Source organism: Manacus vitellinus, unplaced genomic scaffold (genome assembly GCF_001715985.3).
Source record: "Manacus vitellinus isolate BGI_N305 unplaced genomic scaffold, ASM171598v3 scaffold_52_pilon, whole genome shotgun sequence".
In the NCBI taxonomy this organism is placed as follows: domain Eukaryota; kingdom Metazoa; phylum Chordata; class Aves; order Passeriformes; family Pipridae; genus Manacus; species Manacus vitellinus.
Genome location: NW_021940628.1, coordinates 3,674,934 through 3,689,706, shown reverse-complemented (window position 1 = coordinate 3,689,706; position 14,773 = coordinate 3,674,934). Strand labels below are relative to the sequence as shown.

Sequence of the window (14,773 nt, the reverse complement as noted above, 5' to 3'; positions counted from 1 at the left end):
GGTTCTCCGGGGCGGTCCCAGGGCTGTGGTTCGTGTCCCCTCGCGGTTCTCCGGGGTCCCCGGCGCTCCCCGCAGCTAGATGGTGCAGCGCGTAGTGATGGCTCGAACGCTCTGCTTCTTTGTAGGGGTTTAAAGCTAACCTCTCCCTCCTGAGGCGGCCTGGGGAGAAGACTTACACACAGCGCTGCAGGTTGTTTGTTGGGAATTTGCCCGCTGATATCACAGACGAAGACTTTAAAAGACTATTCGCTAAATATGGGGAGCCAGGAGAGGTTTTTATCAACAAGGGAAAAGGCTTTGGATTCATTAAATTGGTAGGCGCTCATGCTGTGTGTCCGTCCGTTTAATTCTCGCGAATTAGTGATGTAGAACCTAGTCCTCTAAACGCGGGTTTTAAACTTCCCCCAGGAATCTCGGGCTCTTGCAGAGATCGCGAAGGCGGAGTTGGACGATACCCCGATGCGGGGCCGGCAGCTCCGCGTTCGCTTTGCCACACACGCCGCTGCCCTGTCGGTGCGGAACCTCTCGCCCTACGTGTCCAACGAGTTGCTGGAGGAAGCTTTTTCCCAGTTCGGTCCGGTGGAAAGAGCTGTTGTGATTGTAGATGATCGAGGTAGATCAACAGGAAAAGGCATTGTTGAGTTCGCATCAAAGCCAGCTGCCAGGAAAGCCTTTGAACGGTGTACTGAGGGGGTGTTTTTGTTGACAACGTAAGTACTTCCCCAGGATTATCGTTTTAAGTTGAGTAGAGATTGTAGGCTTCTAGTTTTTCAGAGTGGAAGTTCTTACAGAGAAGTAAAATGAGTGTTTTCTGTTCAGCACTCCCAGGCCAGTTATTGTGGAACCATTGGAACAATTGGATGATGAAGATGGTCTTCCAGAAAAGCTTGCTCAGAAGAATCCGATGTATCAAAAGTAGGCACTGTCTTTTGTTATAAACAGGATATAGGTGATGTTTTATGTGATATTGTCCCAGGCTCTGAGGGGGATGGAGTAATTTTTGAGAAACAGGCTTTGAATTTTGAGATGTATTGCCAGTTCTCTTTTTTTTTTGTTCGTATTTTTGTATAAAGTAACATACTGATTCGTTTAGTATGCTCGTTACACAAGCAGTTTTCTACATTGTGTCATGAAGAAATAGAAGCCCAGTAACAGATGGTTTTGGTGTGTGGAGAAACTCTTGAAAACCAGACTTGAACTGTTTTATCCTATTGTTGAGAACTGTCATCTCCCTCAAGGCATGTCTTGTGTTGATGATCCCATGGGGAACTTGGAAATTGGTTTTCATGCTTTGAAATGAGAAATGAAGTAAAATTTTAACTCATTCCATGATTAATAGAAACTTGCTGCCTGTGGATTTGCCTTATGTGCTGACCATTGGCATAAAGGAATGTTAAAGAGTCTAGAGGAGTCTTTTCCAAAGTAGCAGTTTTAGGTTAGAATCTGTATATTAAACCTGTTTGTTGTAGAATTGTTGTATTTTCCCAGATCACAGAAGGGAGAGCAGGGAGGGAGATCCAGTCAGTCTTGTTTGGCAGAGAAAGTTGTGAAAATTCTTGCTTTGATCAAAAACTAAGTGGTTTAGAGGCAGCTTTGAAAAGAATGTGGATTAATGCAACGTTCCTAAAATGTTGAAGTACTTATATATTGTTAATGTATGGGAAGCTTTGAACTTTCATGATTTTGTGTCATTAATTACTGAATGTTAGACTCCAGTTTCTTTATATGACAGAATAAACTGTTGGCCCTCAGGGATTTTGAGAACTATTTAAGTGAAAGTGAAGGCTGTTATTTGCCTTTGACACACAGTGCTTTGGCACTGGAAAAATCCACTTCTCTGTGTGCTGCTGCTCTGAGTGGCTGTGCCTGTTGGGGCAAAGGCCTGTCTTGTTTGAGGATTTTGCACCTGGAATTGCCAGCAGTGGAGAGTGTAAAGACAGTTAAGAAAGAGATAAACAAGTGGTAGCACTCTAAAGATTTGCCTGGATGTGATAGTGCAGGATTCTCTGTATCTGCTGTGATAATAATTCGTGGGAAATGCTGCTGTTTAAGCATGTAAAGTGCTGCACTCCCATCACAGCCAGTTCTCTGTCCCACAGTTGTCAGGTATTTTCAGGGCTCCCTTGATGTTCCCTGATAATTCAGTTATTCTGCTCGTGATCTTGTACTGACCTTGAGTTTCCAGGTTTGCCCACTCCGAGCATTTTCCTTTCTGCAGGGAAAGAGAGACTCCTCCCCGTTTTGCTCAGCCTGGCAGTTTTGAATTTGAATATTCCCAGAGATGGAAATCTTTAGATGAAATGGAAAAACAGCAGAGAGAGCAAGTGGCAAAAAACATGAAAGATGCCAAGGACAAACTTGAAAGTGAGATGGAAGATGCTTATCACGAGCACCAGGCAAACCTCCTGCGTCAAGGTAATTGGTTCTGAATTCTGTATTTTTGCTTTAAATGCTGGGTTTAGATGCATGTCTGTTTAATGGGTTAGTGAGTAAATTTATGCTTCCTACTGTGAACTTGAGAATTTCAGAGTTAAAAAAAAGAGCAACTGGTAGGTTTTTTTATTTCAGTGGGGTATTGTTAAGAAGAGTGACATTGGAAGGTACCTGTCTGCCACAGTGCAGCTGAGGTGGATCTGATTCAAATCTGATTAGAGTCTGGCGTGATGTTGTGAAAAAGCTGCTCACAGGCTTCATTCCCGCAGACCTCATGAGGCGCCAGGAGGAGCTGAGGCGGATGGAGGAACTCCACAATCAGGAAATGCAGAAGCGCAAGGAAATTCAGCTGAGGTTGGTTCGGCTTTCATGGGATTTCAGTTACATTTATGGGTTGGTTTGGGGTTTTTTTTCCATTACTTACGTATGACAGTTTCTGTTTTCCAAGAGCGCCCTCGCTGCTTCAGTGTGAATTGAACTGCAGTGTAAGTGTCTCCTCAGATATTTGGGCATTACAGAGTTTGGTTTTGTGCTTCAGTGTAATCGTTCAGTGCCTTTGAAATTGCTGATACAAATAATGCTGGGAAATGTTAGGGGTGTCGTTCCACTGCTGGGGTTTAACAGTGTGCTTTGGGGTGAGCAGGCAGGAGGAGGAGCGTCGCCGGCGGGAAGAGGAGATGATGATCCGTCAGCGGGAGATGGAAGAGCAGATGAGAAGGCAGAGGGAAGAGAATTATAGTAGAATGGGTTACATGGATCCAGTAAGTGAAATCGTGGCGGGTTTTGGGTGTCTTACCATGCTGAGGAATTCTGCTGATGTATTTTCAAGGTTGCTGTGTTTTGCTTCCTTTGGGTTTGCTACTGCACCGTGTTTGTGTAGGGGCAGTGGCAGTAGTTGGCTGTACATGTGCTTTATCTCCTGAAAAGTCTGGATTTTGGTGCTTTATTAGCCGTGCTAAAAGTTGTTTCTTCTACGCAGAGGGAGCGAGACATGAGAATGGGTGGTGCTGCCACAATGAACATGGGAGGTAAAGAATCTCTTCAGTAATTAGTTCATGTGGTTAACCTAGAAATTGTCAGAATATGATTATATATTTCTCTTTCTTAGATCCTTATGCTTCAGCAGCCCAGAAATTCCCACCTCTGGGAGGTGGTGGCGGCATAGGTTATGAAGCTAATCCAGGAGTTGGCCAAGCAGCCATGAGTGGTTCTATGATGGGAAGTGACATGGTAACGTATCCTCTGGTGGCTTTAGCTTAGCACAAGGGAATTGTGGTTGGGAATGAGTTCTCTCCAGTGTTCGGATGGATGTGGAAATGTCACTGTTAACTGCTGACTCTGGTCAGATGTTTAACACAGACTGTGGCAGTGTGTAGCACTAGAGTAGTTGTTAACCTTTATGGTAGCTTACACACTTGGAAGTTGATTGGAAGTGAATTCAAATGTGCTGTTAAGCATATTTGCAATTAACTCAGACTTCATTGGACTTTGGAAATTCTGCGTCACTGTTAGGCTTGGAAGGATTTTTTTGTAAACTCTAGAGAATCTGACAAATTTTGTTAAAGTACATAATGCAGTAGCTTTTCAGTAATTTGATGTTCTGTATTGATGGACAAGAGAGATTTTTGTTCTCCTTCCCAACGTGTAACACTGTTTCTTTGGCCCTTCCAAGCCTAGGTAGGCTGGATGCATGTTGGTCTGGGTATGCTGTTGAGTCCAGAATCTGCTCTCAGGTCTCTTTCAGCAGCAGATTGACTTAAGTGATCAGTGGTAAACAGCATATCCCTTAGTCTGTGCTGATGTTGCTGTAGAAGAGCAGAAATGCTGGGTTTTAGCTTCAGGCATGTTCCAGCCATCCTGGACTGTAGCCATTTGTGGTTCCTGTGTCCCAAAGGAATGATAGCCCGCTGTGTTCTCCCATGTTGGGTATGACACAAAGATAGAGCCTGTTAAAGCTACATCATATCCCCTGTTCTGAGGTATGTTTCCAAACCGTACTATTTTTAGCACACTACATGTGTGCCTGGGCTTGGAGGCTGCTTGGTGTTCCCACCCTGAAGCACCATGGATGTAGATTAAAGAAATGCTTAATGGGCAGGATGGGAATCTGTTGGCTTAGGTGGCAATACCAGCGTGCTCTCACCCTCCTGAAGGGGTGACACCTGCAGCACAAGCTGAACTAAATGATTTTTGGGTGGGTTTAGGCCTTGGGCTTAACATGCTGAGCTACCACAGTAGCTTCCATTTTACTTTTTTGGGGAACCATATCTTTGGAATTGTAACTTCTCAGAGCATCATTGATTCAGTAGACAGTGCCGTTGGCCTTAAGGTATCTCGATAATCTACTGATATTTAAGCAGTTCCTAAGCTTCCTGTGAGCAGTCAGGCAGTGTGTGGTGGATGCTGTGTACATTTTTCTCCTCAAAACCATGGTACAGGTGCATGTTGAACTTGTGTAATACCTGAAACGTGATCTGGTCAAAAGGGGTGACAGTGAGGTGGATTAACTGCCTGGAGTTTCTTAGGCTGGGGATCTCTGCCACACAGTGCTGTCACAGTTCCTGTGCTAATACCTTTAAACAGAATTGGAGATGAGCTTGAAGCTGCCATGAATTAGGCAGAAATAACCTAAATAATGTTTGAAATTCCTTTCTCGGAAGGATTGACACTGACTTTCAGAAGTCAGGAATTCGAAGTGTGGATTGTCAGTTGCAGATACTTTTTGTAACAAACCACCTACCATTGTTCTGTGACTCAGTAGTGGGAAACCTGGTTGAAATGAAAGTTTAAAGCTCTCTTTGACCTCATAATGTGTAAGTTCTGTAGGTTGAATGCTGATCCCACCTACTAATACAGTAACTGAACAAAGTACATGCAACTAGAGGTACTAGTAAAAATATACCTGAAGTGTCTGCTTTATTGCAGAGTAACTCAGCTGTTACACCTTGGTGTGAAACCTTTCAGTGCTGTGAAGTTGTGACTTTCCCAAGAGCTTGTGGTGAAGGTGGGGTGGGAAGGGAGGTACTGCCTGGATGCACACCCCTCTGTGCATAGCTCTAACTGGACACACTGAGCGCTTGGAACACTTTTTGCATCTGATGCAGCAGCAGCTCTGGAGTATGTGGGGTTTGAACAAGTGCCAGTCTCTGCTCGAGCAGTTGTGGTGGTTTAGGAAAAGCACTGGTCAGTAGCTTTTTTCACTTTTTTTTTTTTTCCCTTCTTGCAATGCAGTAGTGCTCACAATGAGTTCTGGTACTGCCTAAGGCCTCTGCAGTTTAGTCAGCAGACCGTAGTCTTAACCCCATCTTGAAAAGCTCATGGTCTCTAGACAGCACATGCCAGTCCTGGTGAGTAGGCATTCTGTTACATTTGATGAATGTCAGCTCCTGCTTCAGCCAACCGGAGCTGCCTTCTCTGATTAGGCTTATTTGGAAACAGTGATGTAATCTGAGCTTTTACTGCACTAAAGGTGAGAAGTTTGCAAGCTATTTGCATTAACTTGGTTGAAAAATTTTGCTAGAGCTCATTTGGAAAAGTTGTTAATTCACATCTGCACTAATGCTTACATTTCTAGCACTGCAGGGAGGATCTGTTCTTTGTAACAGATGTATGAGAATGCATCAAGTGGGAACATACCTCAAGGCATGTATTACAATAAACTAATTTTTAAATTACCCTTTTTTCCTTTCTATGTTCCCGGTACCTGTGGATCGACTCAATGGTGATTGTATCGACGAACCTTGACTACGGAACCTTCTAAAAATATATACTTAACACACATGGACATCAACTACCTATAATGAACTGTTAATTCTGTTCCAATAGCGTCCTGAACGCTTTGGGCAGGGAGGTGCGGGGCCCGTGGGTGGCCAGGGTCCCAGAGGAATGGGGCCTGGAACACCAGCAGGATATGGTAGAGGGAGAGAAGAATATGAAGCCCCAAACAAAAAGCCCCGATTTTAGATGTGACCTGTAGTTTCATTCCAGTTTGTTTTTTGTCTGTCTTGTTTAGACACCAACTTCTTAATTCTTGCATTTTAGTAAGAAAGCTACGTTTTTATGGATGTTAGAAACTTACTGACCTAATATTTGTAAGTGGTCTGTTTGGGCGAGTACAATTTAATTATGTAATGCAGTGTTTCAAAATCAAATTTAGCTGTTTTTTTGATGTATAACGTCCCTAACTTGATGGCAGTGTACCTTGTGCCACTGAATTCCCAAAGTGTACCAACCTTTTTTTTACTGTGCTTCAAATAAATAGAAAACTAAATGTAGTAACTCTTCTTGCCAGTCGTGGTTAAACAATTGAGGCTGAATCCCACACGTGCTGCAGTAACCCGAGAGCCTTGAGTCGAGGTTGGACTAGACCAGGGTGTGGAACTGCAGCGAAGAGTGAGATCTCTTCCCACAATGCCTCTCTAGCTAAAGATTGGGTTAAATTGTAGCCGAACTTTGCAGTAGATGCAGATTTTTTTGAGCAGTCATTGTGCTGCAAATAAGGAAGCAAATGGAAACCTTGCAAGTGCTGTAAGATACAATATTTAAAGCTCCACTGCAAGCAGCATAGTAACAAATTCCATATTTTAGCTACGGCTGACGGGTGGTGGGATGGTAGCACTTGCCACCCTGGTAGTCACTGCTTGGAATCTTTTAAAAACTTAAAGCAGAAGACTAGCAATGGTTATTTTAAAATAAATTCATAGAATGCCTTGCATTGGCTGACTTCCTAACTAAAGGATTGTTAATGTGATATTTATATGCTCTTAAGCTGTCTTGAGATCACAGGATCTGGCCTTTGCTCAGTGTTGTAAACCTGCCTGAAATTGCTTGGCAAAAAGACCAGAAGTGTTACTCGAGTGATTAAGGTTAACTTGCTTATGTCCTCATGCTAACAGTGGACTAATTTACCTAGTTCAGAGTACAATCATTTGTATTATGGGGACTGCAGGAACTATTCCTAAATCGTGTAGCTGGTGGGCAAATCCTAAAATCCTGTATGTAAAACACAGCAATCAGCTTGCTTGCATGATGGTTATCGCTCTTTTATTATTGATGTTTGGAGATAATGCTTCAAAAGTAGTATCTGAATCTGGAGTTCAAGAGTTAATACTACACAGTGCAAATAAACTCCCTTTAAGGTTCTCTTTGTAGAAGATCTGATGAATTCGTTAGCTCGCTGTTCATTGTATTAAGCCCCAGAAGAATTTCAGAGCATTCTGGACTCATTGGTAAGGTAGTTGCTTTGCTTATTATTACACTGTACCAGGTGAGCTGGGAACGTGACTTCCCAGTGTCAAATACCTGAGTGTTAATGCAGGACACATCAACCTGCTTGGCACAGAGTCTGTAAACTTAGCTTGGCTGTACCTTCACACGATCCCCAGCCACCAGTGTTCTGTGAGTAGCTTTAATCTTGCCAATATCTTTCCATTCCTTGTGCTAAGCATTGGCTAATTCTAAATTCTACGCTAAATTTTCTCTGTGGTTAAAACTTTAGTGTCAGATTGCAGTATTTTAGAGTGAAGATGGCTGATCCCTCTTGAAGTACTGTTACCCCTTAAATGACAAGTAGCAAGTTGGGAAATACTGATACAGGTAACGCTGACTGGGAACATGAAGCTCACTAAAGACTGACTGAGCTTGTTTGGTGAACACTTCTTAGTCACCCAGAAAAGTTTGGGGGTTGATAACATGCTACAACAATGAATTGCTCTTCAGGAAATTCCAAATTGCCAGTTCCTAAACTGCAGACCAATTACTTGGGAGTCCTTGTATTGGATAGTTCACAGAGGAGCAGTTTGGATGCAATTTGAGCTATTGAAGCAGTTTGAAACAATGTGTTTGCTGGAGGGTGTTCGTGGGACACCCACAGAAGCTGAAGGTGTCCGAGGTGGGGAATTCTGAACGTGAACATTAAATTAATTTTTTCAGTTTATTTTTCAGATTACATGTCATTCTTTATTAAAAGAGATGCTGGTGCATATCCTAAAGTATGTTCTTTTGTAGTTCTGTAACTTGGAAGAGTGAAGGATGCTGCTGTCCTTGTACCTTACAGAGCTTGTCTTTGGGTACCCCTGTTTTGTACGTAAGCTACCGTTGTTAGGTATTAAAATAGCTGAGTTGCAAAACCATGATTAGTAAATATTTTGAAAGATTTGGCGGTTTTCAAAACATCTGAAAGTTTGGTTAAATCTGGCTTTGTTGTAGCTGCATAAGCAGAATTTCTAAAACAAGTTCTGCTTTGAGTTGCATGTACTAAACAGGCATATGATGAATTAGCCAACTTCATTTAAAGACCTTTTAAAAGTGGTGTCTTAAAAGCTGGCAAACATGTCAACTTTCAAATCTGGTAAAGTTACTAAATGTGGGAGGCGAGAAAGTGATGTTCCTTTGATCTGTTCCTATGAGGTTTTGGACTTTTTTCATAAACTCAGATTTATATAATGGAATCTTTAAAACCATTCAGAAAAGTGGTTTGCTGGACAGACCTGTTTTTGGATGGTCTGGATCGCATAACACATTTTTGTACTGGACTTGGAGGACATTGGCTGTTGCAATTTAGTTTGTTTTATCAAAATTGAGCCCATTTTGACATTTAGAGCTCTAAAAACTGCAGCAAGTAGAAACTGGTATCGTTATACATATGTCTTTGCACTTTCTCAGAAATGAATACAGAATAATCTTAACTTTCTGGTGTAGACACATTACACGAATCATTTATACAGCTGATGAGAAACTGAAACTGCTTTTGAGATTTTGTGGTATTTTTGTGGTAGACAAATTCTTGGCTTCTCCTTGGCAACCATTTACTGTGGCAGCAAGTTCTTGCTGGAGTTTTGAGACTGCAATTTACACTTTAAAAACTAGTGGCCTGCTACATAACTGCACTTAGCCAGCATTTCTGCAGTTCATAACTGTGAGGAACGTAGTACCACAAATGGCAATGGACATTAGGACCCGGATGTAGTATTCCTGCTTGCTCCGAGATTCTCATTGCCGACTGCGTCCAGGTAGGTAACAAGCAATATAATATAACTTGGTGACTTTCTATGTAATCTTATACTGTGGGTATTCTGACATCACACTTCTGACTGTGGAATTACAGTGCAGCACTCCATACCTGTACGTTGAGCTTGCATCAAAGCTGTGTGGTTTTGGGTTTTGAAGCTTTGTCTCGTTCAGAGGCAACGAGCAACTTACTGTGGTTCTTAGCTGAGGATTTCCAGACCCGATTCCTCTGTGCATACGACTCGGCTTGGGTGGATTTTTCTTAGTTCCGATGTAACGAAGATATTCTTAGCTGAGCACTGTGGGGAAGAGGGACTGTGATCTTGGACTCACTCGACTAGTCGACTAGGTGCTCTCAGTGCCTAGAAAAGAACTTGTTTAAACTTTCTGTAGTGACCAAGTGGCCCATCTGCAGCTCCTCCCTGTGTAGAGTCTTGGCTCGGTAGGAATGTGTTAATAACCGCTGCTCTTGCCTCGTGTGCGCTGTGTGAGTCACCTCAAACTCCTGGTACAGGCAGCTCTGACACTGATCTGGAATATTTTTGAGAACATAAATGAGTGCTTGAATTAATATCCCATGAATAGTTTCATAAAGCTTATATTGGACTTTGCAGTTGTCTTTATTTTAGCCTTTGATTGACAAGCCTGATACATTCCTGTGCTTTAATTGACAGCGATGAGATTCTGTTACTTCTGCCTGGTAGAGTCATCCCAGTAGTGTAATGCTCAATTTCATTTTTCATCAGTCTTGGGGATGTAATTCTAAACTCTTCATTACTACAACTACTGACTGCAGTGTTCCAGGATTAACATGCTTACCTTGCCAGACATCCAGACATGCTGATCTCCAGCTCTTTTGCATTATTCTTGAACCTGAATTTCAAGGTCCCTTGTTCCTTCATGTAGTCTGGCTCTTGTCTGATACTTAGTTTATTTCACAGGTGTTGTAATGTGTTTTCCCACTTGTTCTGCAAAGTTTTGCTTTGCATACTTGTTTCTGGTATTATTGTCACTTTTGGACCCTTCTGTGTTACCTTCCAGGCAGGACTCTTGCTGGTGAACAGGGATCTGCTGGACAGCCTTGCCCTCTGCTGTAGCCACCTTTCCATGTTCCACTGGACACTTGAAGTAGCAGCTGCACCTTGAGATCATGACAACAGGTCTTTGGTTACACCCCAGTGAGTGTAGCCAACACCAGCTGGTCACACAGTGACACCTTGTCACAAAGTCAGTCTAACTTTCTGTGATGGCTTACCTTTACCTGTGACTGGGATCCACTCCGTGATTGCTCACCCTTACTTGGAACTGGGATCCAGTAGAAAACCTGCTGGCAGCCAGTGTGCTGTCCTGTAGCAAAACTGAATTAGTGATCTTAAACCAGTGCTCAGATCTGACTTCAGTTTTTCTATTATCCAGTTCTGGATACTTGACTTTCAGGAATGTCATGGAGGGGTTACTGGCACATCTGCCTCGTTCTATGTACTTGAACTTAGCATGTTTTTGACACTCTTGGAGCAAGCAATTTGTGACTGAACCGTGGGCTCAGACCAGCTCTGGCTGCAGTAATGAAACTTGGTGTGGTAGCAAACTTTAAATAGTCATGTCTGCTCTAAGTCAGTCTGTAACAAGTGGGTACAAGGAATGCCATTCAAGTGCTTGCATTGTGTTTCATCTTGGTTTTATCTGTGTGTGAAAAACACTTTTTCTCAAAAGCTTACCTGAAGCTCAGAAGTGTGGTGTCAGAATACATTGTACTGCTAGGCCCTCCGAGCAGACCTGGTGCTGGCAGGAGAGCACAGCACAGCGTGGATGGGGCTTTACTGTAACATTAAGCATACAAAGTGTTGATTTGCTTGCAGTTCTCCCCATAGCTAAACACTGAGGCCTGTGAGTAGTTTAGGACTCGAGCAGTAATGGGGTTGCATGTCTCTGTTAATCATTGCCAGCTGCAGTGACATGATCAGGAAGGCCAGTGTTCTGTTCCATTATGTTCAGTGAGGCTGAGCATGTTGGGAAGGATTCATCCAAGTATAGTGCTCTGGGGAATCACTTGGCTTCTTCCACTACTAGCAACTTTGGAATCAGCTAATTAGCTTCAGATTTTTTTCTCTCTCCATACCAGCTAGTGGGGCTGTTAAATAGCTGCTGCCTGGCAAAGGAAAAAACGGGAGGATTGGCCTTCTCCCCGCTGTGTCATTGCTGCTAGGTAATGATTGACACGTTAGGACTTGGCTGTGCAATCCCGCAGTGGTCTGTGAATACCCCATCTCTCTACATGTTGCTTCTGAACACCAGTACTGAAGAGCTAACTGGGGAGGGCTGGGAGGAGCGTGGCCAGTAGGGCATCTGCAGTGTTTAAAGGATGCACAAAGATATAGTATCCCTTATGCATGGGGTTTGTTGCTATGGCAGAGAAAACAATATGTGCATAACTCTCCTGCTCCTGAGGGCCATGAGAAAACCCAGGTGGTGGGTTGGACACTAATCCTGAACTTGTCCCTGCCTGGTCAGATCACGCCGTGCCCGAGGTGTGATCTGCTTCCCAGCTGGAGCTGTACAGAGCCTTGGACCACATCCCCAGCTCTCACCATTGCAGGCTGCCCTCAGCTGTAGTAAAGGGGGGTCTCGAGAAGGGAAGAACCTTGCTGAGGATAAAAGCAGTGACAGTGCCAATCTTAGTGTCTGCCTTTGGCTTCTGAAGCACTTGTAGGACTGTTGAACCCAAGGGCTCCTACAGTCCAGGGCCACTGCACTCCCTCATGAAGGGGAATAGAGGGCATTGCTGCAGGACACAAATAGGGTCAAATAGTTGAAGTAGCTGACAAAATTAATGCCTTCACATAAGGGATAATATACCTCTGGCTGCAATCAAACCTCACTGTGCTCAGATGGGGGGTTATGGTTTGTGCTCACACAAGGTGCAGTTCTTCAGGCAACTACCTGCATATTCCTTCAGCTCTTGATGAGTGTTAAGGCCAGCCTATTTCTGCCCCTTATTCTTCCACTTAATGGTTTGGAATAACTGATAAATTACCCCTCATAACTAATCAGTCCATGTATCTTAAACCCTTATTTTTAAGTTAGTTTTGAAATGGTCCAGATTTGCTGTGTATGACTCTAATAACTTCAGTTGTTATCCTTTAGGTGAAGATGAAAGCTGAGTGACACCGGAGTGCTCATCCATGGGAAGTAAGTACCACTTTTGTTCTGCATGGATAAAATAATAAAGGTTTCTGGACACTTGATGTTCAGTCACTGAGTACCTTTGAATTGGGGACTACTGAGAAGTTGGAAAGAGTGAATAAATTAAATGTGTAGGGTAGAACTTAGTGCCTGCTGTCGTGCCGTGGGCTTGAGCACCCTGACTCCATCTGGGTTTCATATCTTGACAGCAGCGGTTAAAAATACCTCTCTAGACGTGGGTTTGTACAAAAGATTTCAAAATCACTGTGGGTATAATAACTTGGGAATGTTTTTGCAGTTGAGGAGCCGAGCATGAGCACATCCAGCACGGTGCCCAGTGGCGTGTGGAGGGACCAAGGGAACAGGTGGACGAGTAAGTAGTTGTTGTCCTTACACTGTTGTGAGAGTTTGATATCCCATCACCCTGTGGTGGGTTATGTAGTTCCTGCCTGAAAATCGTGATTAATCTCAATTTTATATAAAGTTTCGGAATCTTGCTTCTGCAGTGCCAAAATGTCACCATTGTCTGAGGCCTTTCAGCCCTGCAGCAGCAAATAAACTCTGTCCTCTTGAGAGCTGCAGGTGCTCAAACAAGAAATGACCATTCCTGCACTCAGGCTACAGAGAATGGGGTGGGTGATTGTCAGCATGGAAAAAGGAGAACAGAGCAGCTGCTTCTCACACGTTAAACCAACTAAACCTTGTGTAAAAAGCTACTTGGCTGAAATATTTTAACACTGAACTTTAAAAATAACCTGGAGTATAAATCAGCATGTACAGGAGCACAAGCAAATAGCAATTCAGGGAAATAAACCGACTTGCAGAGCTGGAATTTATGACATTTTCCCTCTAATTTGCCACTAAACTACAAGGGGGAACTTTAGATATTTAAAATGCTGTGTGAGGAGCAACATGCTGAGTACCTTCCCTCAGAAGTCACAGGTAAGTAACAGCTCAGATGCACAACTGAACCTGTAAGAGGTGAAGCCAGTGGGATTCAGTGGGTGCACTCCTGTAGAATCCTGTGTGGTTTGTCACTGCTGCTCTTGGCCCTGGCATAGGAAAACACACAAAGCTGTTTCAGATCTTAGAAACGTGAATTCTCTTCCTTTAATCTCAGATCTGATGTGAGAAAGTTCTAGATAATGTTTGGCAAGCACGTGGCCTGTTGTGATGCTGATTCCGTGTCATGACATGTAATTTCTGCTGGTGTTTTCAGTCTTTCTGATAATATGCTTTGTACTTGCAGAAGGAGAAGTCTGATTGCAGTGAAGAGGAGCCAGGAAGATACAAATCTTAAAAATAAAACATTTTACTATTTTTATAAATGGCTTCTGTTTTATTCCAGTGTATTCAGTGAGTAAGCAGTCTGTCCAGTGTGGTATGGCTGGGTCTGAGAAACAAATTTCTGGATGTTTCACCCATTCCTTATCCCCATTTTGAGTCTTGTGTAGTTCTGTGTGATAGAATTCCAAATGTTAACCTGTGCCTGATTGGTTTTTAATAGCTTTCTTGGTGATGACTCTAGTAATTAAGGCTGAGATGCCAAAGTTAAGAGTTAAGTGCTGGGTTTAGCTCTTGCAGCACAAATTGCCCTGGTTCGTGTTGCTTCACCTGATGCTTTGACAGCTGTACTGTGCACATACGAGGTTCATGCTGTCACTCATTAAATACCATCTTTTGTTTAAATCTGTTAATGTGCTAAAATACACCAGTGGTAAGCTGTGCTCATTGTAGCTGGGTCTCCTCCTGCAGTGGCATGAGGAGTCGTGAACGCTTTGCCAGTTTAGAGCAAAATAAGTTGAATTTCATGCGGCAGTGACGTGAGACACTTGAGGTGTCTGGGTGCCTGGGGGTGCTTTAGGAGCTGCTGCTGTTCTCTCTCAGGCAAACAGGTGCTGGGGAAGGGCAAACTGAGGTGTTCCACTGTGACTTTAGGATTGTCTGGGTCCTGAAAAGGCCTCGGTGAGGTTTGTGGTTCCTCAGTAGCTGTGCTGCAGGGGCTGGGCTTTGGTGTCTTTGTTTCCACAGCTACTGCAGCTTGTGCAGCCTTTTTTTCCTTCAAATTCTGTTATTTTCCAGTAACTTGTCCTCATTTCCACTGTTGCAGCACTGGCTGCTTCCTGTGTGAGACTGTTCCAGCATTCCA

The 14,773-nt window shown here is 43.3% G+C and overlaps 1 protein-coding gene across 1 annotated transcript; it reads left to right on the top strand.

Moving 5' to 3' along the window:
• Positions 1 to 204: 204 nt before the first annotated feature.
• On the top strand, positions 205 to 13,952 carry SFPQ (splicing factor proline and glutamine rich). The gene is made up of 11 exons (XM_018081289.2): positions 205 to 314; positions 409 to 710; positions 820 to 915; positions 2,219 to 2,415; positions 2,703 to 2,787; positions 3,077 to 3,194; positions 3,413 to 3,461; positions 3,542 to 3,663; positions 12,586 to 12,630; positions 12,923 to 12,997; positions 13,874 to 13,952. Exons 2-9 carry the CDS (start codon positions 460 to 462, stop codon positions 12,604 to 12,606), a joined length of 939 nt encoding a protein of 312 aa, XP_017936778.1. The 5' UTR covers positions 205 to 314; positions 409 to 459; the 3' UTR covers positions 12,607 to 12,630; positions 12,923 to 12,997; positions 13,874 to 13,952.
• The last annotated feature ends 821 nt before the right edge of the window (positions 13,953 to 14,773 follow it).